This window comes from Schistocerca cancellata, chromosome 3, assembly GCF_023864275.1.
Source record: "Schistocerca cancellata isolate TAMUIC-IGC-003103 chromosome 3, iqSchCanc2.1, whole genome shotgun sequence".
Taxonomy (NCBI): domain Eukaryota; kingdom Metazoa; phylum Arthropoda; class Insecta; order Orthoptera; family Acrididae; genus Schistocerca; species Schistocerca cancellata.
Genome location: NC_064628.1, coordinates 788853346 through 788881324, shown reverse-complemented (window position 1 = coordinate 788881324; position 27979 = coordinate 788853346). Strand labels below are relative to the sequence as shown.

The window sequence follows — 27979 nt, the reverse complement described above, 5'->3', positions numbered from 1 at the left end:
AAGTCCTAAGCAGTCTATTTCCGTACCATTCTTCTTAGTTGCAATCCTCGTATGTTTTAGCAGGATCCGAAGTTCTAAATCTTTGTGCCATTCTTGTACAATTTTTTCCAAAATGCAGCTGAACAAGAGTAGCAAGAGTAAACTGTCAATTTAAAATGATTTAGAGGAACATAATTGGAATTTTATTCTAGGCTGTGTGTTAGTCCCTGACATTAAATAGCATTTATCATCACTTTCTCGTTCATCAGTTTACTTTTTTCTTGTTATTCTATAAGTGTGACACCACATACTGCCACGTCTTCAGTTTATGCTCAACTTTTTCAGTACATACCGTATTTAGCTGACTATAAGATGAGGTTACTTAGCTGACTAGAAGATCAGGTTTTTTCCCCGGGTTAGTCATTTGAAAAATTCAGGGATGTCTCACGTATGCAGATTAAACTATTGCTGCTGAGTTCATTTTTCGTTATGTATGGAAACAAGAAGTCTGCTATATATATGGAAAATAGAACTGTGTTCTTAGATCCCATTGTAACCACGATCTTCGGAAATTGCAACACACTTAGTTGAAACAGTCAAATATTTGTGACAACCAAGGTCATAAATTTCATCAGTGCTGCTAGAAATAAATTACCCCTTTTCTTGTCTATCATTACCTAGGTGAAACTATCCTCCCATCCGTTACACACAACTGCTGTGTTAGCAACTCATGACCAATTAGACACACACCACTGTGACTGGCACTGGCCCCAATCTACACTTCAACCCTGAAGAAAGGCTAATACTAATACAGAACAAAGGAAACCTGAGTTTCAACAATTTCTCTAATGCTGCTACTGTTCTGCAGCACTGATGATTTTCAAGGTTGGGTGTGTTGGTAACTAGAAGTGGTAAGACTTCTACCTGTTCAGCCCCAGGGAGCCAAAAGCACAAAGTATGTTGTCATTCAGTTAGCTTATATTGTCAGTGCTGTAAGGACTGTAAATTGTAACAGTCAGTAATGGGTGCCAATTACAGCTGTGACTTTGAGACGTGGGTCTAAGAGTTCGCTGTTCCCTGTTGATACGCGGGCAATAGGATACTAATTTCAAGTAAATGGTGAATCATGAAGATGCAGCGATAAACAGCTGTGCAGCAAGAAGAGCATTTGGTGTCGCAGAAGCCAATGTATGTGGGTAGTGCCAGATAAAGAGTAAATTAAAGACCGCCAGTCCTACATGCCAAACTTTCAGGGGACCAAAGCAGGAAATGTTTCACAAATTAGAGCAGTGGGTTATTTAGTATGTGATAGAGAAATGCAATGAAGTTTTCTCAATTACTGAAACTGTCAGAATGAAGACACTGGAGGTAAAGAATTATTTTCGAAATGCGCATGTCATGGAATTCAAAGAAAGTACTGGCTGATGGGTGAGAAAGATGAAGATGGTGGGGCTTACATCATGACACAAACCAGTGCTAGTTCAGTGACTTCTCACAGCATACCAGGGCAGTGGATGGATAGCAAATGACCTGATGCTATGTTGGTTGGAGGTTGTTCAGAACAGAATTTGAATATTGTTTGGAACAGAATCCCAGGTTTCTTGCTTAACAGAAGGAAAATGTGTTGTTGGATTCTTTCACGGAACACGTCATCCCGGAAGGTTAGAATCTGTTAGCACATAACAACACAGACCTGATAATTATTCATGGTAGCATGAACTCTTAAGTTCAGGTAATGAATGTTGTTACGAATAGACGTTTTACAGCTCGCCTGTGACAGCTGTAGTGAGTGGTTCCTTCAGGGAGACAATGTCTCACTCAAAGGGGGAAGTTCAGGAAACACTCAAATCCATGCTGGGACAGAATCTCAAATGAATCTGTTATGAATAGATTCAAAAAGTGCTGCATATCTAATGCTGTGGGTAGCTTAGACAGCGACGTAAAAAGTGGAAGAGTGTCAGAAGAAAAGAAATACCAGTAGGCTTACAAACGAAAATAATACCAGTGATTATTATTATTATTATTATTATTATTATTATTAGTAGTAGTAGTAGTAGTAGTAGTAGTAGTAGTAGTAGTAGTAAAGATAGCACAGTCAGCTGGTGTAGATAGTAAGCAAGAAAAGGAATTGAAGAAAAAAGTTAATGTAGGTCATTTCTTCTTGTTTATTGTACTTCTCCTTGTTTTATCAAAACATTGACAGTCAAGAAATGGTATGTTTCGAATAGGAACTGTGTTAACTTTTTAGGCAGTTATTTTATGTCAGTGAAACAGTTTGCAATTTTAATTAGTTAGAATATGTTAGACATAAAACTTCCTCTAGCAGCCTCTTATAAAGGAGGTGGTCATCTTATAGTCAGAGTAAATTCATTAATTTCAAAATGTCCTTCATCAAATATCTTTTGAATAAGCACTAAAAACGTGGCTCCCATTGCATACTCTATTTTTATGGAGTATGTTGTTTAAGAAATTGTATACCTATTCGTATGAGGAGCTTACAGTCTGAATTCGTAATGAGTCGTAATATGAGAGTCATTTCAAAAGTCCTACACACTCCACATGTGCTACATTCATGGTGGTGTGAACAAGTTGAAATTCCTGTCAGTTCTGAATGAGACTACAGGGGCTACAGTCGTGTATGTGTTTGCTGATTGGTGTGGCTGTGTCATGAGTAATTCAGTTTTAAAATGGAAGCCGGAACAGTCAGGTCACATTACATGTAGTAGTGGAGAGGATCGATGAGACATTTCAGGAAATTGCATATGAGTCCAGAATATCTGTCACTTCAGTTCACAGAATAATAACTGAAAAGTTAAAGATGAGAAAAGTAGCTGCCAGATGGGTTCCGCATAATCCAAGTGAAGAGCAGAAAGCAGGTCACAAAAGAATCGCAGAAGAACTGCTTAAATATATCGAACAGAAAGAGAATAATTTCTGAAAAGAATTGTTGCACTTGATCAAATCTGGATACAAGATTGTGAGCCAGAACTGAATTTGTCACATCAAAAAGTTCCAAATCTCCATGAGTGAAAGAATTCCGCTGTTAACAATCAAAAGTGAAACTGATTATGATCTTCGCATACGACGTGAATGGAGTCGTAGCTATGAATTGTGCCAGAGGGGATGTCTGTAACAAGCTGTTTCTGAAAAATGTTTTACACATGAAAATTCATCAAAGAAGGCCTGTTATGCTTGCAGGTGGTGTCCTCATTTTGCAATATAATGGAAGACCGCACATTACCCTGCCAGTGAGAGAAACGTTACACAGGTATGGATGGGGAATACTTCCCCACCCACCACTCAGTCCTGATATGAGCCCACAAGATGTAAAATGGATGGAACAGCTGCACTCAGCAGTTTGGGGCCTGCCTGAATGCTGGTCACTCTCCACTGATGTGTGGTTGTATTTGAATCTGTTGAACCACTCCTTAATTTGTGTTACACCCATCGCATCTTCTCCAAACGCCTGCTGAATCTTACAAATTGTTTCGCTTTGAGAATCACCAAGCTTTTGACAAAATTTGATGCAATATATTGGCTCAACACGTTAAGTCATCTTGAGAGAAACTGTACTCAAACATGTTCTTTAGCACCTCACTCAGCGACCAACAGTCAGGACGACGGGGACAAAATTCACGCATGCGCATAAAGGTCTCTTCCTTTATGGTGTACAGTGGCGCCATGCTACCGTCTCTATTTTGCACATAAAAATGAAAGGTTGGATACTTTTTAGACAGACCTTGTACTCTGTTGTCCTTTGCCAGCTTGGCAGCGACCATTCTTGGCTGACACATGGTCACCATCTCTGTCGCAAGGTCCCCTCTCGGTGTTGCTGTGGCTCCCGTATAACTGTTGTCCACCTCTTGTTGGACTGCCCAATTTTAGTTGCTCTGTGGTGGACTTTTAAACTTTCCAGCACACTACCTACGGTTTTGGGCTACAATGCCTTAACGGCAGATTTAGTTTTATGTTTTATTTCTGGGGGGGGATTATCGTACCATCTAAGCTTGCGCATCTGGCCTTCCCTCTCAGGCCTCCACCCTCTCACCCTTTTACCTCTTCATCATTCTTGCTTTGCATTTTGTATGCCTTGTTGTTTGCCTTTTCTCTGTGTGTGTTCTTTTCGCCTTGTCTTTAGGGCTGGCAGTTTTAGTATGTTGCGGAGTGGCTGGCTCATCCCTGTGATCAGCCAACCCAAGCCATCTGTTATATGATTTTAATACCTTCCTCTACCTTTCCTTTTAGTGTACGTTTCCCCTTTTGGTCGGCGTCTTTCATTTTCTCTTTTGGTTTGGTTCCCCACTAGTTTTACTGCCTTTAGTTCCCCCAACTCCTTTGTTTTTAATTGCTCTACCTTGAGATTTGCTTGCTTGAGGAAAAAGGGACTAATGACCCTGTAATTTGGTCCCTTTATACCCCAAACCAGCCAACCAATTCCCTACCCCCTCCCCCGTATCCACGTCCCCCTACCCTCTGTCTAACCTCCCAACTGCACATAGCTTCCCTACCCTTTCTCCACTTCGTCCCTGTGTGGGCCCCGGCAGCACTTCACTGTCCGTATCTACATATTTCTTCCAACTGGACTTGACTTTTTTGTCATATACATCGACATATTCTACCATTATTGAAAAGAGTGAAGTGTCCTATTTCTAGTGGTCGTTAATATCATTGAATTTGTTTCCAGTTAACTGCTGGTCAAAGTACCATGCCACCCTTATGGTTTGCATAAGTATTTTTTAATCGGAAATCTTTCTCAGTACTATTTTCACCACAAGAAATAACTGTGTACGCACATTCTTAATGAAGTCCAATAGACGGCTTTGTTTCCAGTCTTTCATAGGACAAAGTGGCTTGTGTACATTGTTCAATCCATCATCATGCCTTGGATAGTTGTTTCAAGCTTAGGGCAATGCATAGTCATCTACTGGCATGAGGGGTTATCAGTGTGGGAAATTGCATGCCAAATTTGCATACACCACAGCCACATTATTCGAACATCTGACAGCTATCATGAGATAAAAACTGTTGATGGTCTGCCTCATAATAATAGCCAGGGTGATGATTTTTCTTGGAAATAATTTTACGTGGAAAAATCTGGGAAATAACTGGGAATTTCTTAAAAATCTCAGGGAATTAGGTTTTTAACCTGGCATTGCAATTTCATTTTTCTGAGGTTTATAAATCAAAAAATTTAAAATATTTAATATTTCAGAGTGTGTTAATTATATGTATTATTCCATAAACATTATTGACAGTGGTCATTACACAGTGAATTGCTTATTGTTTGGCATAGAGCTATGGCCATAATTTCACTTCATACACATTTCTACAAATAAATAACTTGGGAAGGTCATTGTAATGTGCTTTCAGAAACCTTGTTACTTCCATGCATCATTAACATTACAGCAAGTGGTCAGAGCATAGCACGAGCTATTGTGATGTCAGCACTGTCGGATATCTTCCCGTCCCAACATTCCTTACCATGTGGCACTGGTAGTGGTTACCTCTTAGTGCCTAGCGATCACTGCTGGCATGGCCCAAGAAAAGTTGGACAGACTATATTGCATCACACCAACATACTGTAGTGTTAGATTACATGCAAATTTTCATTTGAGGACTAGACGATGATTGAGATACCTATGGCAAGGGAAAGGGAAGGGGGGTTGACTCAATTTCGTAATTTCTTTTGGCGCTTACGGGCAAGTGACCAGGTCCTTCCATTGCTGTGGTGATAGCCACTGTGTGTGCTGCACTTTTGTTAAGACTACTTCCAACAATGATAACTGTAAAGTAGTGACATCTTCCAGAGAGTAGACAAGTGCAATAGTACTGTATCATCTTCTGGAGAGCAGCAACTTGTGCAATCTGAAAAGCATATTATAGTTTGACTATTGTGTTTTCTGACTGCAGTGTCTTAGTTATGATATAGTGTGCTTAACAGTGAGTATTTAATTTAATTAAGATTGCCTTAAAGATAAATCCAGCGCATTTCTTTACTGAGAACCCTTGCACCTGATACTACTGATTGGCACCAGTTCAATTAACAGTTACGTCCCTTGTGTAGACTTGTGTAAATATGGAAAAGAAGTGGAAGATAGTGTTCGCAGAAATTTTAAAAAGCAATGGGGACATTAATATTTCGTGATTGCAGATAATTCACAGTGAAACAGTATCAGTTCTCGAAGAACACAATATAAAACGTCATTATAAGAATAAAATGTTATGAGACTAAACCTTCTCAGGTTTATTTCAAATTCACTGGAATCAAATGGTTAGAAATATGAGTCTTTGAAAATCTCAGAAAATTTTGTTTAAGAAAGTAAATGCTGACCAAGAAGCAGGAAATCATATGTTGGTTTCCACTTGACTCACTCAATAGAAAAAGATGGAAACCATTTACTGATGGTGAATTAATAAGGGATTGCATGATTGTAGCAGTTGAAGAAATGTGTCCAGAAAGAGCTAATTTATTTAAAAAACATCAATTTGTCAGCAAACACTGTGACTCGAAGAGTAAATGATACTGCTAAAAGTATATCAACTAAAGTGTCTGAAAAAGCTCAGCATTTAGAGTGGTTCTCTTTGGCTGTGGATGAATCAACAATGTTTCAAGTTACGGCACAGATGTTAATTTTTATTCAACGGGTAAACAAAAATTATGAAGTGTATGAAGAGCTTCTTGACGTTCGCATCTTTTATGGCGTGGCCATGGGACAAGAAAGTTGTGAAAGAGTAGTAAATGCTGTTCAGAAAAACAATCTATAGTGGAAAAACTTAATGTGTATCACAGCTGATGGTGGCAAAAACGTGTGTGTGTGTGTGTGTGTGTTTTGGGGGGGGAGTAAAGTAGTCTTTGCTCTCGTGTTAAAGGTGATAGAAAATAATGATGCATCAAAACCATTAATCGTACCTTGCATCATTTATCAACAGTCTTTGTGCGGAAAATGCTTGGATATCTCAAAAGTTTCAAAGCCGGTAATGTCAACTGTTAATTATGTAAGATCACATGTTCTCAAGCATCATCAGTTCTGCTAGTGTATTGGACAGTTTGAAGAAAATGACTTACCATATTATTCAGCAGTACACTGGCTTAGCACTGGAAAAGATCCGATGTGATTTTTTGAGCTCCGCACAACAATCAAAATTTTCTTGAATGAATGAATCATTCTCTAGATGAGTTACAAAACACTGAGTGGTGATGGAAGTTATAATTTTAAACAGATTTAACTAAACATATGGATAACCTTCATTTATATTTACACAAAGAAAAGCAACTACTGCCTGTTTGTACACACTCATAAAATACTTTCGACAAAAAATAGTTTTGCTTCAGTCTTAGTTGAAAAAAAAATGTTTTAAACATTTTGTTACATGCCAGTCATTCAGTCAGCATTCAAAGAATGCATTTTGCGTCAGTTTCGCAACTGAAACTGCCTTAGATATAAATTTTAAGCCTCATTTTTCAAATTTTGATGCAATTGCACGCATTTTCAATCTGCAATCCTCCATGACCGTTTAGTGCACTTTTGCAAGGTTGTCCACTTGGCAGCAGCTGAATATGAAGGAGCAGAGTCTCCCAGTGTATTGTGGAAATTTTTTATGTATTTTTTAATTTTTTTTGTATTTTTATTTTTTCCTTTCCCCTATCTTTGCAAATCCCTACACAGGAATAACAGAACCATGTCACTGCCACAGCTCTCTTCCAAGAGTGCTGATGTGGCATGTATTTACAGGCAGCATTCCAATGAATATCACATGAACAACTTGTTGCGCTAGTGCTGACCTCTCATGGTGATTCTGAGAACTTTTCAAACCACCCTCGTAACTTGATTTTTTTTGGGGGGGGAGGGGGGTGAGAGGGAGATGAGAGGGTCCTTCCTCAATAAATGTAAGGAGATTGTTCAGATGGGGCAACAAATGCCACAAGCAATTTTCCATTAAAACCCTCACAATGCACAGTCACTTTCATAGATTTAATAGCAATGGGAAAGATGGACAAAGTGAGAAAGAGAGGTCAGATCTTGGCTCCAGAACTCTCAGCATATGATGCAATACTCCTGGTCTTCCAGGAATATTGCTCTCAATTGAGCTCTTAATGGACGCCATTGAAGTTGCAAGTGGCAGTGCTTTGCGATCGGTGGAATGCACGCTAGACTGTACCTGGCTTGGAGCTGTCCAGGAAGTAACCAATTTGAAACAGTTTATTGTGTCACTGTATTGCCGACTGCTGTTCAAATTGCTGCTGAAAATGCAATACAATACAATGCACCAGAGCCATATGCCAAACACCCTGGTCTGTACTTTCGGTAGTGCCATGTGGCTGTCCAGAGCCTGGTCTTCTTGCAGCCATATATTCTTGTGACCACAAATGCCAGCAATTGTATACAGTGGCTGCATTCCTACAACATTTTCTTGCAGTATCACAAGAACAGCAACCATCTTCTCATAGCCCTAGTACACAACCCCATTCAAACTCTGCGGTGTTGATAATAGAGTCTTCGTCACTTTAAAGGCATTCTTGACTAACATGAAGTCTGCATGTCCAATCTCAAAGGTAATTAACATTCATGACCATTGCAGCACTACTAGCGTCACATGTATGCAACTGGTGCGAAATTTGAATACATTATCTTTCAGATATAGAAACGTGCCTACCAGCTTTCATGTGAGGCGCACAACTCCTTCGTAGTGTTGTGATTTTTCTCTGTCAGTGTATGTAGAATGTGTCTGACTAGACATAAGAGCACTTGGTGGCTCTAATTGCTCCAAATTAAGTAAGTAATATTATTGTGAAATGTGCACTAGCTTTAAAAAGAATAATTCATTGTATTCAACAACGTCCCCTTACCAGACAGAGGACTTTCACCTTTCTCATGTTTCCATGCAGGTTTAATGGTTTTCTACATATGAATGTTACTTGCACAAAGAATTGAAAAGTCTAACAGTGTGGTCAAGTGCCGTGACTGAACTGTTCCATCCACTATAAGGGCAGAAACTTCACTTTGCTGTGAGTGCTATGGCCTTCTCCATTACAAATCGACATTGTGCTGAAGTAGATCATCTGTGTACCATGCTTACATTTGGCACATGTTGTTAAGCTGGCATTCATTTTGCTTCTGGTTATTGAGTATTTTACTTAGGTTATTAAAATTAATAACCAGTCATTGTGCTGTGATAGTGATATTCATAACAGTAAGTTCCATAAAGACGGAAGAGAATGCCTCAGTACCTGATTTTAGCATGACTTCTTCAGAAGACCTCAGCAGGGGAGTTTTAAGACAAATATGATGTGCCTTAGTTGGCCCAGATTATTTTACTTTTGTGCCAGTGAGTGCAAAAGCCTGCAGACGTGCATAAAGTACAGAACATTTTAGATATTAAGTTAATTTAATGATTTATTTGAGTGTGTGTTTTTGGTAATTCCCATTGTTCGCTATCTGCAGGAGGAGGAGGGTGAAGGCAGTGGAGGTTCAGATCGTGACTCAGATGCCGAGTTTGAACAAATGCTACAGGAAGCAGAGGAAGGTTCGAAAACACCAGAAGACGGTGCAGATGAAGAAGCAGAATCTGGCAGTGGTGATGCTAATAGCAGTCAAGCAGCAGCTCCTCGGCGGAAAGCGAAAACGAAAATTGGTAATAAAAGCAAGAAAAAGAAGAAGACTAAAACAACATCGAAGTTCCCCAGTGGTGAGGGTGAAGATGGTTATGAAGTAAGTTCCATATTCGCTATTTACAGATAGTAGTGTGTGGCAGTGATCCTGAAATGTGTCTTGTATACCTAAATTTGAAATGAATACTTTGTGGTCGCTCATAAACATTCTTATTAATTTCTGTTTCGATAAATTATGAACTTGTGGGTTTTGTATGTGTTTTACAATGTAAGGTCATCTATGATTAATAAGCACTGATGATTATAAAATGATAAAATTATCATTGCTTGAATATTTTATAAAAGTTAAAAACTTACGTTTCATTTTGCTATGGTGCTTGTTCGTTGTGAAATGACCATTCAGTTTTCTAGTCCTAAATCGTAGCCATTCGTTTTTGGTTGCAGCCAACATTACCTAGCTGACAGTACTGTAGCCATTGTTGTCTCCAGTGTTACTTTGTTGTACTTAAATCTGTTTCATACAGTTTTCTTTCTCTACTGTAAATGTACATAGTTTTCAGAATTAGGAGCTTCATTAAATGTATCTGCACGTAAGATTTTCAGTTTTGATTACAAACAATATTTAAGTGACACCCCCCCCCCCCCCTCCCCCCGCGTGTATGACTTCTGTCTTCGCAGAAGCATTTAGCACATGTGAAGACGTCTGCACTGTGAGAGGCAGGCGTGATCACCCCCTTCCCCCACCCGAACATGATCAAAAAAATGCGTCACTAGTTTTGGCAGTTGGCAAAATCCCTTCAGATGTTATGCAGAAAGATTAAAATATTAGTTCTAGCAGACTTATATTTTGTAGTTCTCTTAATATCTTTGGTTTTTATGCTATTACATAAATGTTTACAAATGGTACATGACTCCAGAATGCAAATCGATCAGTGTAGCAGTTCCCTGAAGCATCAAACCTAAAAAAATATTTCATGGTAGTGTTATTTTCCTTTACTGAGAATGCATTGAGCGTAGTCCTCTAACGGACTTCATAGAAATTGCATTCTCACACATTTGTTTCAGTAACAAAATTACAAATATCTCGTAGTACTTGAGTAATGTTTAATAAAGAGACCATATCATGAACTGTTAGAACAGTAAAAATTATTGCTGCACCTTATATTCAATTTTTATTGCTTTAATAGAGTAAAAATTTGCACATGGTGCTAAAGGAATGCAGTAATATAAACAGTGTATCTACTGGTATTCTCACTGTTCGAAATGTTACTGCAACATGAGGGCCTAGTTTAAAAGTTACAGTGATCAACGTACTTTGTAAAAGTGTCTAAGTAGCAGTACTGTAGTCATATAGAGAAGTGACCAATGAGAATGTTCAACCACTACATGTTTGTCAAAGCACAAATCATTTGTCTGTGGTCGTATTGTATTATCATAACTATTGTTTATTAGTCATAAAAAGTTGTAAGGCAGGTTAAATGTGTTTATGCACCATATATTCAATTTTTACTTCTTTCTTGATGTAAAAATTTGCACATGGTGCTAAAGAAAATGCAGTTGTATAAACAGTGTATGCACCAGTGTCATCACTGTTCAAAATGTTTCAGCGACATTATTTGAGACCTGTATGAAAATCATATTGTTAGAATGCACAGAATGAAGTGCAGGCAAAAATATTCAAAGGTGTCAGACAGGGAATTTGAAACTCGTTATTATCATTCAATTTCTATGAGCTGACAGAATTTTGGAGATTGTTCAGTGATATATTCTAAGTGCCTGTAGTCATTGAACTGAAAATGTGTATACAGTAGTCCAAATGTCTGCAGTATGTGCTGGGTGTCTTGTTTGGGTAAAAACTTGTTCCATTCACTCGTGGTACTTGATGTCGACAATAGTAATGCCCATTATACTCCTCATTCTCGCATTCAGTACTGCTCAGTTCTGTCTTGAATTTTTTGCAGTGTTCATTGTACATTAACAGTGATCCACAATGATATGGATAGTTTTACTGATGAAGAGTTGGCAGTACACCACCCCCACCCCCCTCGTGTTTGTCATTGCTGAAAGCAGTTGAAGAGCAGCATGACGATGCTGTGGGGTGCAGCTCTCAAAGTATTGTCTGCAGCATGACAGCATCTGAGAGTTCTTGCAGTACTCGGTGTATTATGTTGTTCATTTTGATAGTTTGTTATTATTATAAAGGTTTTTTTCATTGTTGTGACAAAGGTAAATGGGGGCAACGAACAAAATTAATCATAATTTGTAACAAGCCATGGGTCCTTCATACCAAAATAATCAAAGTATTCCCAGACAACCTCCAAAATCTTATAGTAGTAGTTTGGATTAACCCTCTATGCAAGGTGTGATCAACAAGTAATGGAATTTTTGTTTGTCTTCAAGAATCTTTATTCATTCATCAATATCAACTTTGTCACTTTCTAAGGAATCTCCCACAGTTATAGTGGCATAGTCCATATCACTTCAGGCATGCTGGGGGGGGGGGGGGGAGGAGGGAATCCCCCCCATGAAACATGTACTTTGCCGTTGGTGGGGAGGCTTGCGTGCCTCAGCGATACAGATAGCCATACCGTAGGTGCAACCACAACGGAGGGGTATCTGTTGAGAGGCCAGGCAAACGTGTGGTTCCTGCAGAGGGGCAGCAGCCTTTTCAATAGTTGCAGAGGCAACAGTCTGGATGATTGACTGATCTGGCCTTGTAACACTAACTAAAACGACCTTGCTGTGCTGGTACTGCGAACGGCTGAAAGCAAGGGGAAACTACAACCATAATTTTTTCCCGAGGGCATGCAGCTTTACTGTATGGTTAAATGATGATGGCGTCCTCTTGGGTAAAATATTCCGGAGGTAAAGTAGTCCCCCATTCGGATCTCTGAATGGGGACTACTCAGGAGGACATTGTTATCAGGAGAAAGAAAACTGGCGTTCTACGGATTGGAGTGTGGAATGTCAGATCCCTTAATCGGGCAGGTAGGTTAGAAAATTTAAATGGATATGTTAAAGGTTCTTGCCACTAGCTGAGCAGCTGCCGACGACAACAACAGTGGACGTGAGGAGTGGTCTGTTCAGATCCCGAGAGGATTCGCTCAAGTTATATGTTGCATGGCTTGATCACCATTGTCTCTGTTCATCAACATAGTGTCAGTAACTTGTGACCATGAGTGTGAGCAGCTGGCCAAACACGAGTGGATTTCTGCAGTGGACCAGTTCCATAGGTATGTCTGATGGATCGGGCCCATCGTTTCTCACTAATGTGCAGGCCCCACCCATTAGATCTAGCCTATCCAGCATGCCCACAGGCTGGGTCCATTTGATTGTGGTGGTGAAGTACTTCAAAGATAATGTGCTGCCAGCTAAAACATCTTGTTTTAGGCTTTGTTCAGTGCAGATCACACCCTTTTTGAGGGAATTCCACTGTGTAGCCTCGTGACACCTTTACTGTATAATGCTTTGTCTTCTATTCTTGCTGATGTAATGTCCATAGTAATTAATCTGATGTACAGCTTGTTCAACTTACTAAAGACATTTTTTCTAAAACTTTACATTTATCACACACATCCACATACAGATTATATTTGTACATTCAATACTTTTTATGCATGCCTTTGTTCTTAATCAACATCTTTATCCTGTTTGGCATAGTTTTTATTAACTTTTCATGTGACATTTTAATATCATTGTCATGGTGCCAGATTTCCTCTAGTTTCTCCATGAGATGTTGTTTGTTGGTTATTGTAAATTTCCTATTGTAAATTTCCTTATCCTATGTTTCACAATAGCCCATAAAGTTTCAATTGGGTTCAAATCAGGGCTATTCCCTGACCAAGGCCACACTTTCAGTTGCTTTTTTTTCCAAGTACTTGGAAACAGTTTTGGCTTTGTGGCAAGGTGCCCTATCGTGAATAAAAATGGCATCTTTGTTAGGAAACCACTCATTTATTTGGGGGGAAAACTTCCTTTTCGAAGATTTCTTTATATTGTTCTTGCCTCATTGCCCCCTTTGACAATGTGTAACCTGCCGGGACCTTTCACAGACATCACACTCCAGACAATAACGGAAGTTGAATGCTTCACACATTTTTGCACACACTCAGCTTTGAATTGTTCTCCAGGTCTGCGACGAACATACTGGCTGGTTTCTTCCATCACAGTGAATATAGATTCAACACTGAAGCATACCTGAAGCATGTGTACAAAATTGCTAGTTAGAAAAGTTGGGAATAGTAGCATAGGAGACCTCAACAGACCCAAAATTCAAATGTGCATTTTTTCAGTATGAATAAAGCATCATAGTTTCAAGCTAAAACTCCTAACTTTAGAGATCAGACCCACATAATTTACCATATCGTTGCACATACCTTAGCCCAGTCCTCACTTGTCCACTCCTGAAGTTATTTAGGGCACTGCAATCTTCTGGTTTTCATGGGAGGTGCGATTTTCTGTTTTTTTTTTTTTCCTTGGTTGTGATGCCTTTAAACCACATTCAGACAGCCTTCTCCTCACTGCCACGGGTGAAACTTCAACCGTTCAGCTGATGGTTCATGTCTGTAGAAGTAAGTTTACGGTTCACTGTTGCTATGTTTGCCAGTCTTCTCATTGTTCTAGGACTGATTTTCTTTTACATCCACATTTTCCTTTCCTGTTTGGCTTGTATTCACCACCTTTCTGCACTGAAAGTTTGATTCTGCTGACAGTTTTGTGTAATATTCTCATTCTGTCAGCAATTTCTTGCTACTCATAACGATTTTCAGCAAGAAGTGCTAGCACAGCCGAAACTTTCCAAGGTGAAACATCTTTTGTCTTCCCCGTAACCTTTTTTTCTATGGAAACTCTGTGATTTATTCCTGTAGCTAAAAACAGGCGCAAGTTCGCAAGCTATATAATGTCTTGTTAATGTAGCAAGAACTTGATAGAATAAATAACAAGCTGAAGTACGTCACAGAAATGTAAAATACAGTTTCACCACAGAAACGTAAAATACAGTTCCAAAGCTTGTACATTGACACACACGATTTGGAGGGAAAGTGAGAAATATTACCAACTGTGAAAAATTCCGCGATCTGCGAGTTGCTTGGAAGGGAAATTTTGTGATATCAGTCAAACCATTAAAACAAATCAATTATTACACTTTTCTCTCCTATTTTTTTCACCAAAAACCTTAAGAGTATCAAAAATAATCGTTGAATCTAATAATTTGAACACGTCTGTGTTTTCTTCTGTGAAAGTGGTATGTGATGTAAAACTTGAAGATGAAGCTAGTCTTGTTCCTGCCAAAGAAATTAACTTAAGTCATGCTGTGTGGTCTAGCTGAGAAAGGTATAAGTGCCTGCCAAAGATATTTTAACTTTCAGGACTAAGTGCTGGGACTTTCTGTTCAAAATGTGCTCATACTTCCTTGCAAAGTCATTTTTGAAACATTGCGTTTGTAGATACATGAGATTTTGTGATACATATAGCAGCTCAAGCAGTAGCAAGAGTAGAAATCTTTACAGAATTGGATGATTGCTAAGGACTGTGATAAAGTTGAGAAAGAATTCATGCTGCTTCTTTGTAAGCAAGAATTTTTGGATCTCTGTGCAAGCTACAAGAGAAGTGTGACGAGAATATATCACTTCTGGAGTGACTTACTGGATGGTGATACTTCAAAAGGTTATCATGCTGAGTCATGGTCAAGCTTTCGTAGCGTAAGGTTTTTCCATTAATAAAGTATGTACGATAATCAACCAACGAACCAAGTCATTGTAGCCCTACATCAAGTATATGACGACCTGAAATCGAAAGCAGAAGCAACGTGAAATAGATGAAGAAGCCAAGCGAGCTGAACAGAAGAGCTCCAATGTCCAGCACAATGACGAACTGAAGGCCAAGAAGCCATGGATACTGGCAAATAGGGCCACTGAACTGAGTGGAATTAATGAAGAGATCACTTTTCTCACATAGAAGTTTTGAGTGGTTTCCATTGTTTAATTTTATTATATATTGTTTGACAATAAACTGAGTATTATTTATCAGAGAAAATGTCACTATATGCATTTCAGAGCTGCTGTTCATATTTCTGAAACTTTAATATTATTTTGTACAATATATTCCTTTCATGTTTGTCTGATCTGAATCATTATCATGCCTGGAAAGTTCATAAAGTTCGTGCAGGAAAAAACCTGCTGATAATTCAAAGTTGCAGTTGACTCGTTAATAAACACTGAAATCATTTGACTAAAAATGGTTTTTTATTTACACAATGTACCTGTGTACTTAGCTTTCAGATTATAAATCTTGCAAAGGAGACAATAACTTGCTGTTCATTCAAAATTACAGTTAAAAACAAGTTGAGAAATACAGAAGTCCTTACATCTTTTTGTTGACTTACCTCTTTACTTAGCCTTCAGACCTCAAACTTCGTCAGGAAAAGATGCTAAAACTGTGTCTGGAAGTTGGGGAATTTCACTTTGGGAAACTTCTGGCAACCCGGGGAGGGGGGGGGGGATTCTTAGAAGTACTCCCAGGAGAAGTAGCAGCATGATCAGACATTTTATGATACCACTAAAGATAACCTATATCTCTGATAAAAGAAATGCTATAGGAAAGATATATGAGCATTTAGATGGCATTGAAAATGAGAGAATGTATAATGATGTGAATAGGCTGCCTTAAGAGAAAAATACAATTGAGAGCCCATCGAATTTTGTCTTGAGAATCTGCGGTGATGAAAAAGAAGTAGATAAAAATTACCATACTCTGTTGCTCACAGTTATTTGTGTGTAGAGATGTGACTAATAAATGTGGACAAGATTGTTGGAATGTTTATTTCCCAGACCAAATAGTAAATTCTTCCTACACTGAATGGGAGTCTGTCCTTACCACCACCAACACCAACACCTCAACCATCACCATGAAGCTGTATTATGAATTGTAAGACGTTCAGAATATGTTTATGCACCTAATATTCAATTTTTACTTCTTTCTTGAAGTAAAAATTTGCACATGGTGCTAAAGGAAAATGTAATTACATAAACAGTGTTGTCATCGGTGTTCTCACTGTTCCAAATGTGTTTACAACATTGTTGTGCGTATATATTTAAATTGTCAACTAACAATATTACTGTTACTAATAGTTTTTGTGGAGGTCTACCGGTACTTAGTAGTGACACTCAGGTTATTGTTGTGTAACATGTTACCACTGCAGAAATTTATGCAAAAGGCGCAGTAAAATATCTAAGTGTAAAGTGGGCAGTGCCTGTAAATATCACGTTTTTTATATTGGTTGGCCCCTTAAATGTCTTAACAGATACAGTATGTTACAGAATTAGACAAAAATTTGAAGTTTGAACAATTTGAGTAGATGTAGTGGATGACATTAAAGAAGAGATATGGTCAGAACAATCTGTCTGATGTGCTCAGTGCAAATGTAATGTTTAATGACAATGGGAGAGAATGAGAAAAAGATGAGTTAGGGCACTTTAAATTGCTCATCAAGCACTTAAGTTCTTGATGCCTTTGCAGTGGTGACTGATACAGAAAGACAGTGTTGATAAAGGTAGCATGTATTTCCTAGCATGTGGATATATTCTTTGTACAGTGTATTTTGTGTGCTTTCATCGACTGAAGCTGTAGCTCTCAGTAAAGGGTTGCATATGATCCAGCAGTGCTCGTGCAGGGAATATTAAATAGCATGTAGTGTAAGAAAAGCAGTTGTGAATTGTTTAACAGTAACGTGTATGAAGTTTATCAGATTTTATAGCAAAAAATAAAAAAAAACAGTTCTGTTATAAGTAGTTCTTATCAGCTATTATAGTAAAAACAAGTACAATTTGAGTGAAATGTAATGGAGTCCTTCATTGGAGGAAAAAAAATTAATGTTCTGACATTCATATCATATGTTTTTTTAGATATTCTTAAGGAAAAGGGGCAGCTAATTCACACAGGTGCCTACTGACAAAAAAAATAACTTGTGCAAAAGTTTTGATAGGAAGTAGTTGCAGGAGTGTACAGATATGTTCCAAAGTTAACTTGTTTCTGTCAAGAAAGAACACAGCTTGATCCATGACTGGTAGTGGTAGGGAAGGGTAGATAAGTGTGAGAAAGGAAGATTAATATAACTGATGAAATGAGTAATCAAAATTGATTGAAAGTACTGCTTTAACCCATCCATTCATTGTGTGGATGTATATACACGCCCTGCTACACCATTTCCTCAGGTGCTGTTGATGTGTATACATATGTCACTTGGGATTTCCTATTTGTCGCCGACCTCTCACTGCTATGTACACATTACTTCCGTGTCTCAGCAAATAAAAAAGTTCAGAGTATTTATAAATCAGCATACGTACCTTATTTATGACCACATGATTCGCAGTGCAGAAGGATGTGAAAGGATGCATCAAGTGTGACTGTCTGTCAGATACAGAAATCTGTAATTTGTGAAAGAAATTAGATACTGTTCTGCTGTCAACTTTAAAGTAGAATTTTGATTTCTTGTGCACATTTCATCTCCTGGGATATAAGCTAAAATCAACCATACAAAAAGTTTATGCAGTGCGTTTCTACCTCTGCGAGCTCTTTAAAATTGAATGCCATGTTTTACTTAATTTGATTCAGTGCAGTAGTATGACAAATAACAAAAAGAAATTGAGTTCTTTGTCAAGTGAAGATATGTGACTAAGATGTGCAAGAATCAATTTTTTTATTCTGATAGTTTTCAAAACATCAGTTGATGAGTATTCTCTATCTGTCAAAATGCCATCTCTCGGCACAAGACCAGCATTTGGTGAGCAGTACAGCTATATCAAAGGCCGCCTTCGGCAAAAATTGAAGAAAGCATGTCTGTAGCAGCAAAGAGGTTAATTGGCATCACTGTTTACTATCTTCCAAAAGGTTGCATTGCCAGTTTTTGTGTTATGATAATTAACCTATACTAGTACTGTTGATAAGTCCATAGCTTCTAAGGTAACTTTTTGCTGCTCCTTTGTTCATTGCATTTTCCTTCCTGCTTCTTCCCCTCTACTCCCTCCAATTCCAACCATATATTTCTCTTCCCTTCGCATTTAAAGGTCCTATCCTATTTTACTTCACTCTTTTTCGCCTAATTCATTTCCAAATAAAAGTATAGTGTATACTTTACATTTCAATGCACTTGAAGTTGGACTGTTTGATGTAAGAAATTATTCACTGCATCTTATTATGACAAATTTCCTTCACCCTTCCCACTCCTCCGCAGCCCCCTCCCCCAGTGCACCACCCCGCATGTCCCTGTCCCTCCCTGCCCCCTCCCCTCTCAGCATGCCTTTTTTGAATTGCAAGTCATGTGTAAATATAAACACATCTGCAATGCACATGAAACAGGGCTACTAAAACAATTAAAAAATTTTACTTTGAAGAAGGCTGCATGCTTAAAATTTTAAATATCTGAGTGTAAAAGTACTAAACTGGAAGCCATAGGGGGAGGGGGGGAGGACGATCATTACTAAGAATTTTATTGCTCTCTTCCAGACTGATCACCAAGACTACTGTGAAGTGTGCCAGCAAGGTGGTGAAATAATACTCTGTGATACGTGTCCTCGAGCATATCATCTTGTCTGTCTTGATCCAGAGTTAGAAGAGACTCCAGAAGGCAAATGGTCATGCCCACATTGTGAGGGGGAAGGGGTTCAGGAACAGGATGATGATGAGCACATGGAGTTTTGCAGGTAAGAGTGAAAATTTGTTTTGATTCTACTTTGAGAAAAACTTTGAGAACCTCGCCAATTTAGTTGTTTCAGCTTGGTAGTTCCAAGTTAATGAAGTTAAACAATGTTGTATGGCTTACTGTTTGTGGTCTTCCGTGTGACTTGCTTCTTCCACTGCTGTTTGATTCTGACAATATTTTGATATTCGGTGGAAGAGCCAGTTGAATGACATGAAACTGACAGTTGTCTGGTACCAGCAAGATAGGGCAACAAGCCATGTGTCTAAAGTGAGTATGGCTGTATTGGAAACATGATTTACTGACGGTGATTTTCAGATGTTTGTGGTCCCTCCAAGCTCACCTCACCTCATTTCACCACTGCTGACTTCTTTTCTGTGAAGTCACCTCAAAGATCAAGTGACAAGAACAAACTACATACCATCAATGAATTACGTGAGAACATTCACCTTTAAATAGAGAATGTTGTGCCCAATACCCAGGCAGTAGCATTCACGAATATCCAGCACTGTGTTGAACTGCGTATACAGGTAGAGGGAGGTCACTTCCCACACCTCTTGTAATATACCTTCATTTCTGAACCAAAAGGGTTTGTCAGGTCAAATTTGATTTCATACCTTCTTTTGTTAAGATTTTTATAACATTTTAATGGTTCTCCTTATGAATGGCACCCCTGTTTTAAGGTCCATTGTTAGTATGCTTTAAGAGATTTTCCTGTTCTTAGAGTGAGGGAGGTCACTTCGAGAGTGTATGGGGGGAGGGGGGGGGGCGGCATATGTGTGTCTATTGTCGCCAAAGACAAATGGCTGAAAGCTTTAATTGGGGCCTGGGGCCTTTGTTGTGCCTATCTGCGACTCAGCATCTCCGCTATATGGTAAGTGGCAACTTTCTTTCTCGTAATATTGTTACTTTCCATCCTGGATTCTACAAGAGGTAAAGTTTTGTTGTGGATCCAAATGTTTTTAACAATGAATGACACAGTGATCTGATGTTTTAAGTGTTGTTACGTGGGGCTTCTCGTTGTAGCAAATGAGTCTGCCAAGCCTTTCTGTTGTGAAGAATTGCAGTTATTCACATACCATGTTTCATTTTATATTAACATCTGTTTAGGAGCATATCTGATAGTATGACCATTGCTTACTGTTAATTAACTACTAGTACATTATAGTACCATATGTCAATGGTACTAAGGAGAATACAGTACGAACTACCAAACGTGTATTGGATATGTAATATTTACCAGTCCAGCATAAATATTACACAACTGCTATTGTATAGAAGCAGCCATGTCAGTTGTTATTTATTGTTCAGTTATTGATTGTCACTGTAATTATTATTCTTTCTAACATTGTTGTTCATGGATGACTGAAATAACTGTTAAAATGTTACAGAGTTTGCAAAGATGGTGGCGAGCTTTTGTGCTGTGACTCTTGTCCTTCAGCATATCACACGTTTTGTTTAAATCCACCACTTAAGGACATCCCTGACGGAGATTGGAAGTGTCCACGTTGCTCAGTAAGTTTAATATTACAGAAGAGTGTCTGCAGCTGTGTAGTGTTTTATTGATTAGTTGAAATATTAAGTATGAAATTAATCAGTATCATGCCTTAATGATTGTGTTGGGTGGTGAATCTTTTGGGAAACACTTCATAGGTATAAGGCACAAGCTAGTTCGACAAATAGGATGACATCCTGGATAATCAGTGTGCCAACTACAACAGTACAGGAGAAAAAAAATTAGTCAGAGCAGCTGTAAAAGTAAAGAGAATGAAACATTCAAAAGAAAGTTGCCGGTATTTGTAGAGACTCTGGAGCGTTGCCCTGGAACTGTCCTCCATTGGGTAAGGCAGCTAATATTGACATGGAGAGGCATCTGATCTAACTTGAGGCATTGCCGTCAGCACATGGGATGACCTGGTTAATGTGCTTTGCTCTCTCCTGCATTCATTGTGGGCTTTATCTGGCCCAAAGACCACACAGTTTTCTTTATGAGAATGGATGTGCATAAAATAGCTATGTTAACTCTGTTGGAGAGTAGAGAAAACCACAAAGCAGATTCTGGGTTCATCAGTGGCTTGAATAGTGAATTACTTGTAGAGAAATACCATATAATGCTGTACACAGAGTTGAGCTACGTACTGGTAGAAGTTATTGTTAACTGAGTTGAATTTTTATCCCATTTTGGGTTTTAAATTGAATATAGTTAAGGGAGTGTATCTAACATCAGTCCGCACCTACATAATATCTATATTCTCTATGTAACATTGATAGTCATCACACTGAAAGAATGTACTTCATCACATAATTTTGAGATAAAGATTCATTTCGTAATTTCATTTGGATGTGAGAGACAAGTTTCTTTGAAGCAGCTCACCTTCACCGAAAAAGATTTTCACTGGCGGAATACAAACATGAGTGAGTCTATAAACTCGGAGATAGGTATATGTATTGTACAGAAAGTTTCATAACAACAAAAACTTCCTGTGTGTAACTTGGGTTTACTTTGACATAGACTGGCAGTCATGTTAAGGTCTCTGGACAGTCATTGGCCTTTGCAACAAATTCACTATTTATAATAAATAACATCGACTTTCAGGATGATAATGAATAAGAAAGACCTAGAATCTTTTAGAAAACAGATATGAAAAAAAAAAAAAAATATTTGAGAGCAGGTGGACATGGACCCGCTCCATTGAGCTTTGCTACTCAGAGCTCATAACACTACCAACTTCTCTACAAATTAGACATAGCGTCTGGGCCTTTGTATATGGTACACACAATCTCCAGATGCCATTATTTGATATCTGACATGCAAGCTATGCCTTAGCATTGAAACAGTAGCACACGTTATAACACTAAAAACATGAACTACAGGAAGCCTTCACCTACTTAAAAGTAGTTTCCTGTTGTTTTATTATAACAAATCATAGCTAAAACAACATGTTTTTCAGAGATCGTCAATTTGCTGATGCTTTGAAACAATTTATATTCATACCATGTACTCTGTGCGAAAGAAAATGATGTTTAATGCTTTACAATATTGGGGCTCCTCTGTGCTGCTTGCGACCTAAAACATGTCACATGTCATTTGCCATGTTGCTTTCCAGGAGACAAAACTATGCCATGCCAGGTTCTTTATTCCACGTTCCGCAGTGTAGTGGAATAATTCCACACTTTGGTGTCGCCAGCTCCTTGTTCGTGTGCATTTTTCTGTCCAGTAAGAGGACGCCTTAAGCATGTGCTGTAGACCCTAAATTGCAGCATTTCAGTAATGTGCACTGCTACACTGGTTTAAAAGTTACTGATTCACTGGCTGGCAGTCTGGTGTTGCAAGTACTTTGCTTTTCAACAGTGTCCATCAGTGTTTTATTAAAGCATCACTATGTCCATTTGTTAGTAAGCAGTCATCATGTAATGATACATTTAGTGTTGATTGATATTATATTGAACTAAATTAAGGAATTTTCCTTGGTACATTATTGTATTCATTGGGGTACCATGGTTTAGCAGAATGATCTCCACCCTGGATTTAGCTCCATCAGAAACTTGAACTTTCATCACTGTTTTGTTACGTGACAAACAGATCATGTCTGCCACATCATGCACACATGGAACATTCTCGTACCAATTCTAATGTAACGAAAGGCCACATTAGTTGGTAGTGTTCATATGATGCTGCAAAGTGTGTGTTGACTGACTGCCATATATTTCTGATGCAGTTACCAGTGAGTCATTGAATGTCAGATCCCATCAGCATCTTCGTAGATAGTTGTGGCCAGTATAGTCTAACTTTGTAAGGCTTCGGGAGCCATTGGTAACTGCCTATGTATGTGTTAAGGAGTAGTAGTGTACCGTGTTAAATCAATAAAGACATAGGTTGTCTGTTGACATTCTGTTACTAGTAGGAGGGTAGAGGGAGGGGACGTTAAGTTGAGAAGATTGAGTAGACTCGTTTATGGCAGTTGTATGCAACCAAGATAACGGAGTGCCAGTGATGTCTAAATTTAATATATTGACAAAGTTCACAGTATTTAGTCTGCATTGTTGTATGTATTATAACAATAAAGCAACAGGTAAGTTTCCCACAGGGTCAAGCTCCATTATGCTGCCTTTCCTGGTCCCTGTAAGCCAAAAAATGGATTATTTATTCAGTTCTTGTTGCTATATCTGGTTGTCTTATATCTCCTGTGTTCTACCTTGTTTCATATATAGTACAATGATCATTCTGCTTTACTTGCAGTGCAAACCACTTCCTGGTAAAGTGTCAAAGATATTAACGTGGCGTTGGTCAGAGGTCAAAGGCAAAGATGGAGATGAAAAGCAGTCTGATGAACCATCGAGTAGCAAAGGACAGCGAAAACCACCTCGTTTCAGGGAATTCTTTGTCAAGTGGCATGAAAAATCATACTGGCATTGTGACTGGGTGTCAGAAATACAGGTAAGACATTTTGTTCTTAATGAAGTAGTAAGATGTTGGAAAAACAGGTATCAAATTTTTTCAGGAATATTTAAATATGCAAAAACATTAATTTGACATTCCTGTAAGCTGTTACATTAGACACACCTCCTTCAAAAGTCTGGCCTCTTGATTATATTTTATTATGCCACACATTCTGTATTAAAAGCTGAATGATTCAAACTGTGTAATATTTTTGTAACAGAAACCTTGAATGATGGTTCTCCTCTAACTGAGACAAACATTACCATAGGTAGAGTGTTTTTAGGTGTCCTGCTGGATTGTTGATTCAAAGCACAAATATATTTAACAATATCCATTTGAAAATGGAAAATTCATCAGGACAGATGGTGATTTGTCTCGATAACCTGGACTTATGAGGAAAATTCATTTTGCCTAAAAAGTTAGAGAGATCATGGTAAATTCTGAAAGACTCCAAGAAATTTCAACTCTTAATTGATTGAATGAATTCAGTAATTTTATGTTTGTTGCTCAGTTATGATCTCCTCCAGTGCGCTCACTGGACTTGGGAGTTTTTTGTTAGCTGGAAGTTGAATTGTCATGTCCACTTTTCATTGTCTGACAGCAAATGCAATTTGTGTGTTAAAATTTTTAACATCACTTTAATTTCTTCTACAATCACTATTTTATAAATACTTTGGAGTACCTGTTCCTTGATAAGTATTGAACATTTAGACTGCTTTCTTCTTCTTCTTCTTCTTCTTCTTCTTCATCTTGCGGGTCATCTAAGGACCACGCACCAATTTCAGTGCTTTCTTCTTTGTTGTGCTTTCTTTTTCCTCCAGTATTCTTTCATTTTTTCGCTATGTATCCTTTTTCTCCCCTCGGACCATTTTGACCCTGTCTTATACTCTTTCCTGCCTTGGAATCATTTCATTTTTAACACTTTCCTCTTGAAAATCTCTCTTTCTGTTGCATCTGTTTCACTGATGTTGTTTCTTTCCTAACTTCTTGATCCAGGCTATTGTTGACTTCTTGTGCCAAAGATATTTAAAAATCTGTTTGGTTAACCTGTTGCTGTTCATTCTGTATAAGTGTCCAAAAAACAGCAGTCGCCTCTTTTGTAGTGTTTCATTTATGTTTTCTATGTTGCGATAAACTTCTTCATTGTTTCTAAATGTCCATGCCTAAACATGCACTTGCATAAAGACATTCTGGTTTTACTACTGTGTTGTAGTGCTGTATCTACAAATTTTTAGACAGATACCTTTTGTTGTAGACATTCCTTGTTGTTCCCTAAGCTCTCTCCATTTTATGTATTCTTCCTTCTACAGCGAATTTTTCTGAGCCATTTTCTTGGATAATATCTCCCAAATATTTAAATTTATTTAGCCTTTTTTATCTGGGCAGTATGTGTTGCTAGGGATTCCGGAGCATTTTTTATATTTGTCATAAATTTTGTTTTTTTCTACAGATATTCTTAAACCTGCTTTGTTGGCTATTTCTTCTAAGAGATTGATTTGTATTCCAGCATTTGTTGGGTTTTCGGAAAGAATGGCAAAATCATCCGCAAATGCTAAACAGTGGGTTTCAATATCTATGTTTTTAGTTCCCAGTCTGATTGGTGACAGGTTCTGTTCTTTTAATTTTTGTTTCTATTCTGACTATTTTCTCTAGTACACAATTAAGGAGTGGAGACAGGCCATCACCTTGCCTTACACCTGTTTTTATGTTGAATGCCTTCGATAGTTCACCCCGAAACTCTACTTTTGATTTCGTGTCTGTGAGCGTTTCACGAATAAGGTTTGCTAATTTAGATTTGATGCCAAAGTCACTGATTACTTTATCTAGTGTTTCCCTATCAACCATCTCGAATGCCTCTTTAAAATCTATAAATGTTACAACCATACCTTCAGAGTTTGTAAGTCTGTGACGAATTATGGATTTTATGTTGAAAATTGGTTGAGAGCAAAATTTACCCTTTCTAAATCCAGTCTGATATTCTCCCAAATGGCTATCAAGTGTTGCTTCTACCTTGTTTAGTAGTATTGTTGAAAAAAATATTTTATAACCCACTGGCAACAAAGATATACCTCTGTAGTTATTTACATTTTGCTTATCACCTTTTTTTGTCCTTAATATTATTCATAGTGCAAGTTAGTGTGTTGCTTACTTCCAAGCAGTGTCTCATGACTGAAGTAAAAAATATTCCTGAAACTTGGTTTGTTGATGATATCATGGCAATAAATACTACATTACAATGATAGCAGTTTGAAGTACGTTCTTGTGAGAATTAATTAAAACATAAGGTTTTTGCATGCTGACTTCGCTTGCATGGAACTGTAACAGGCAGTGGTAACAGTATGGGCTTTCTAGGGGTGGCAGGTGTGGAAATGTAAACTGTTACTTCATTTTCACTGTTTTGGTATCGAGGTAATGATACCTAGTCTGTAAATTCTACATCAGTACATGTAAAAAACGTGTGTTTAAAAAAATGTTTCTCTCCCTGTGATGTCAATAATTCGGTCGGTCAGAATGGGAAAAACATTAGAATCATACAGCATAATTAAGAGCTGCCACTGTATTTTTTGAGAAATCTCTCTCATGCTACATTGTCATTATTACTGCAGCTTTTCCAAATATGGGCTGCAGTACACCCTAATGTGGGCATATTCCTCCAAGAACTGAGGATCAGTTTTTTCAAAACTGACTTTCTTCAAAATTGTAATTTTTAAGAAATGCAAGAGACTGTTTAGGGATTTGTATATGGATAAAAATTTTGCAAAACTTCACATGTAATGTATTAATTTCAAAGCAGCAATTGATAAATCCATAAATCAAAAGAGCAATGCAAGTACATATATTTCAAAAAGACTATGAAAATAGCAACTTATTTGAAGACTTTGCTTTATGCATAACATATTGATGTACAACTTTCTTTCTTATCATCCATTTACTCAATAAACAAATACATTACATATAACTTTATGTATTACTTTAGACTGCCATAATTACATCAAGAATAACATTTAAATATTTAAGTCAATCGAATTATCAATTTACAGTCCAGTCTCCCACCCAGTTCTCCCTCAATATATTTCCGTGTAACTAAATGGCATTATTGGATATTTTAACAAACTATGTCAGTTTTGCCATATCTGGTCTCTCTTCTTTATTGATGTGATTCATCTTTTAAATCTTTCTCTGCTGTGCCCATGGCTCTGAAGGATTTCTGCCCTTTATCGAGGATCTCTATTACAGTTGACTCCCCACAGTGTGTATAATTAACAGAAGTGTGAACTTGGAAATTACTTGCCATCCATTTCATTGTAGGTTAAGTCAGCAGCATAATAGCCCTAGCACCCTCCTATGAACATAGTCACTTCAAAGATGACCACATCTGGCATCCAACTGCCATGCTCTTTCTTCACGATACTTTCTACTGGTTCTTTTCTATCACTCTCCTTCTCTTCCTTCCCCTTTCAACTTCTGTTGCTGGTTCAGAGTATTTGTCTACCATTTTATTAAAAATAAACACAGGCTAAGAACACATGTGACACATTCGTCATCTCAGACAGGCAGCTTTGCAACTGACAATGACCTGACAATAATTCAGATACACAGAAAGCAAATGCCAGAAGGCCATTTTGTCACTTCCACAAATGTCACCAACATAAACATCAAAAATGGCATTATTCATATTTAAAAACTAATTTTGGCCCTGTTTTTGCAGAAAGCAAGTTTTGAAAAAATTGTCCTCTATTTTAGTTAAATGTCAGCAGTTTTTGGAGCATTAATTGGATGCATTGGTAACATTTCAAAAACTTAAAAATGGTGGTAATTTACTGCTTGCAAACTTTGTTTGGATTTTCATAGTGTTACGGAGTTCAAAAAAGCAGTCAGTAGAGTTGCTCAAATTTCAAGAAGAATGCAAAACTTTCCTTCAAAAATTTGTCTGCAAGTTATTCCCCCTCATACCTGGTGGTTATTGTAGGCCACAAATGATATTGATCCCAACATAATTGAACTAATCCTGATTTGCATCAAAATTTGTTGCATCTTGTGGCATAAAATTGACTTTGCGGTTCAGTACCTGATCCTTCTGCTTGGAACATTCCCATGGATATAAAATTCCTACCCTGCCGTAAGTACAGCAGAATATGCAGTTCCATGTGTTGGTTAGCTATCTAGAAATACTTTTCATGTTAATTTGTCATTATTTCCTACAGAATCTACCATTGTTTGATTTTTCACTTTAATTTGTATTATAAACTTA

At 37.9% G+C, this 27979-nt stretch overlaps 1 protein-coding gene across 4 annotated transcripts in view; it reads left to right on the top strand.

Annotated features, from left to right (window-relative positions):
• Positions 1–27979, top strand: part of LOC126175842 (chromodomain-helicase-DNA-binding protein Mi-2 homolog) — a 165826-nt gene that overhangs the window by 34843 nt on the left and 103004 nt on the right. For all 4 annotated transcript variants that reach the window (XR_007535621.1, XR_007535620.1, XR_007535622.1 and 1 more), the window contains exons 8-11: positions 9423–9689; positions 19094–19290; positions 20678–20801; positions 23527–23724. Coding sequence is in view for 1 of the 4 variants with exons in the window: in XM_049922847.1 (XP_049778804.1) it covers positions 9423–9689; positions 19094–19290; positions 20678–20801; positions 23527–23724 (786 nt within the window). In the remaining 3 variants the exon portion in view is untranslated. The remainder of the gene's footprint in view (positions 1–9422; positions 9690–19093; positions 19291–20677; positions 20802–23526; positions 23725–27979) is intronic.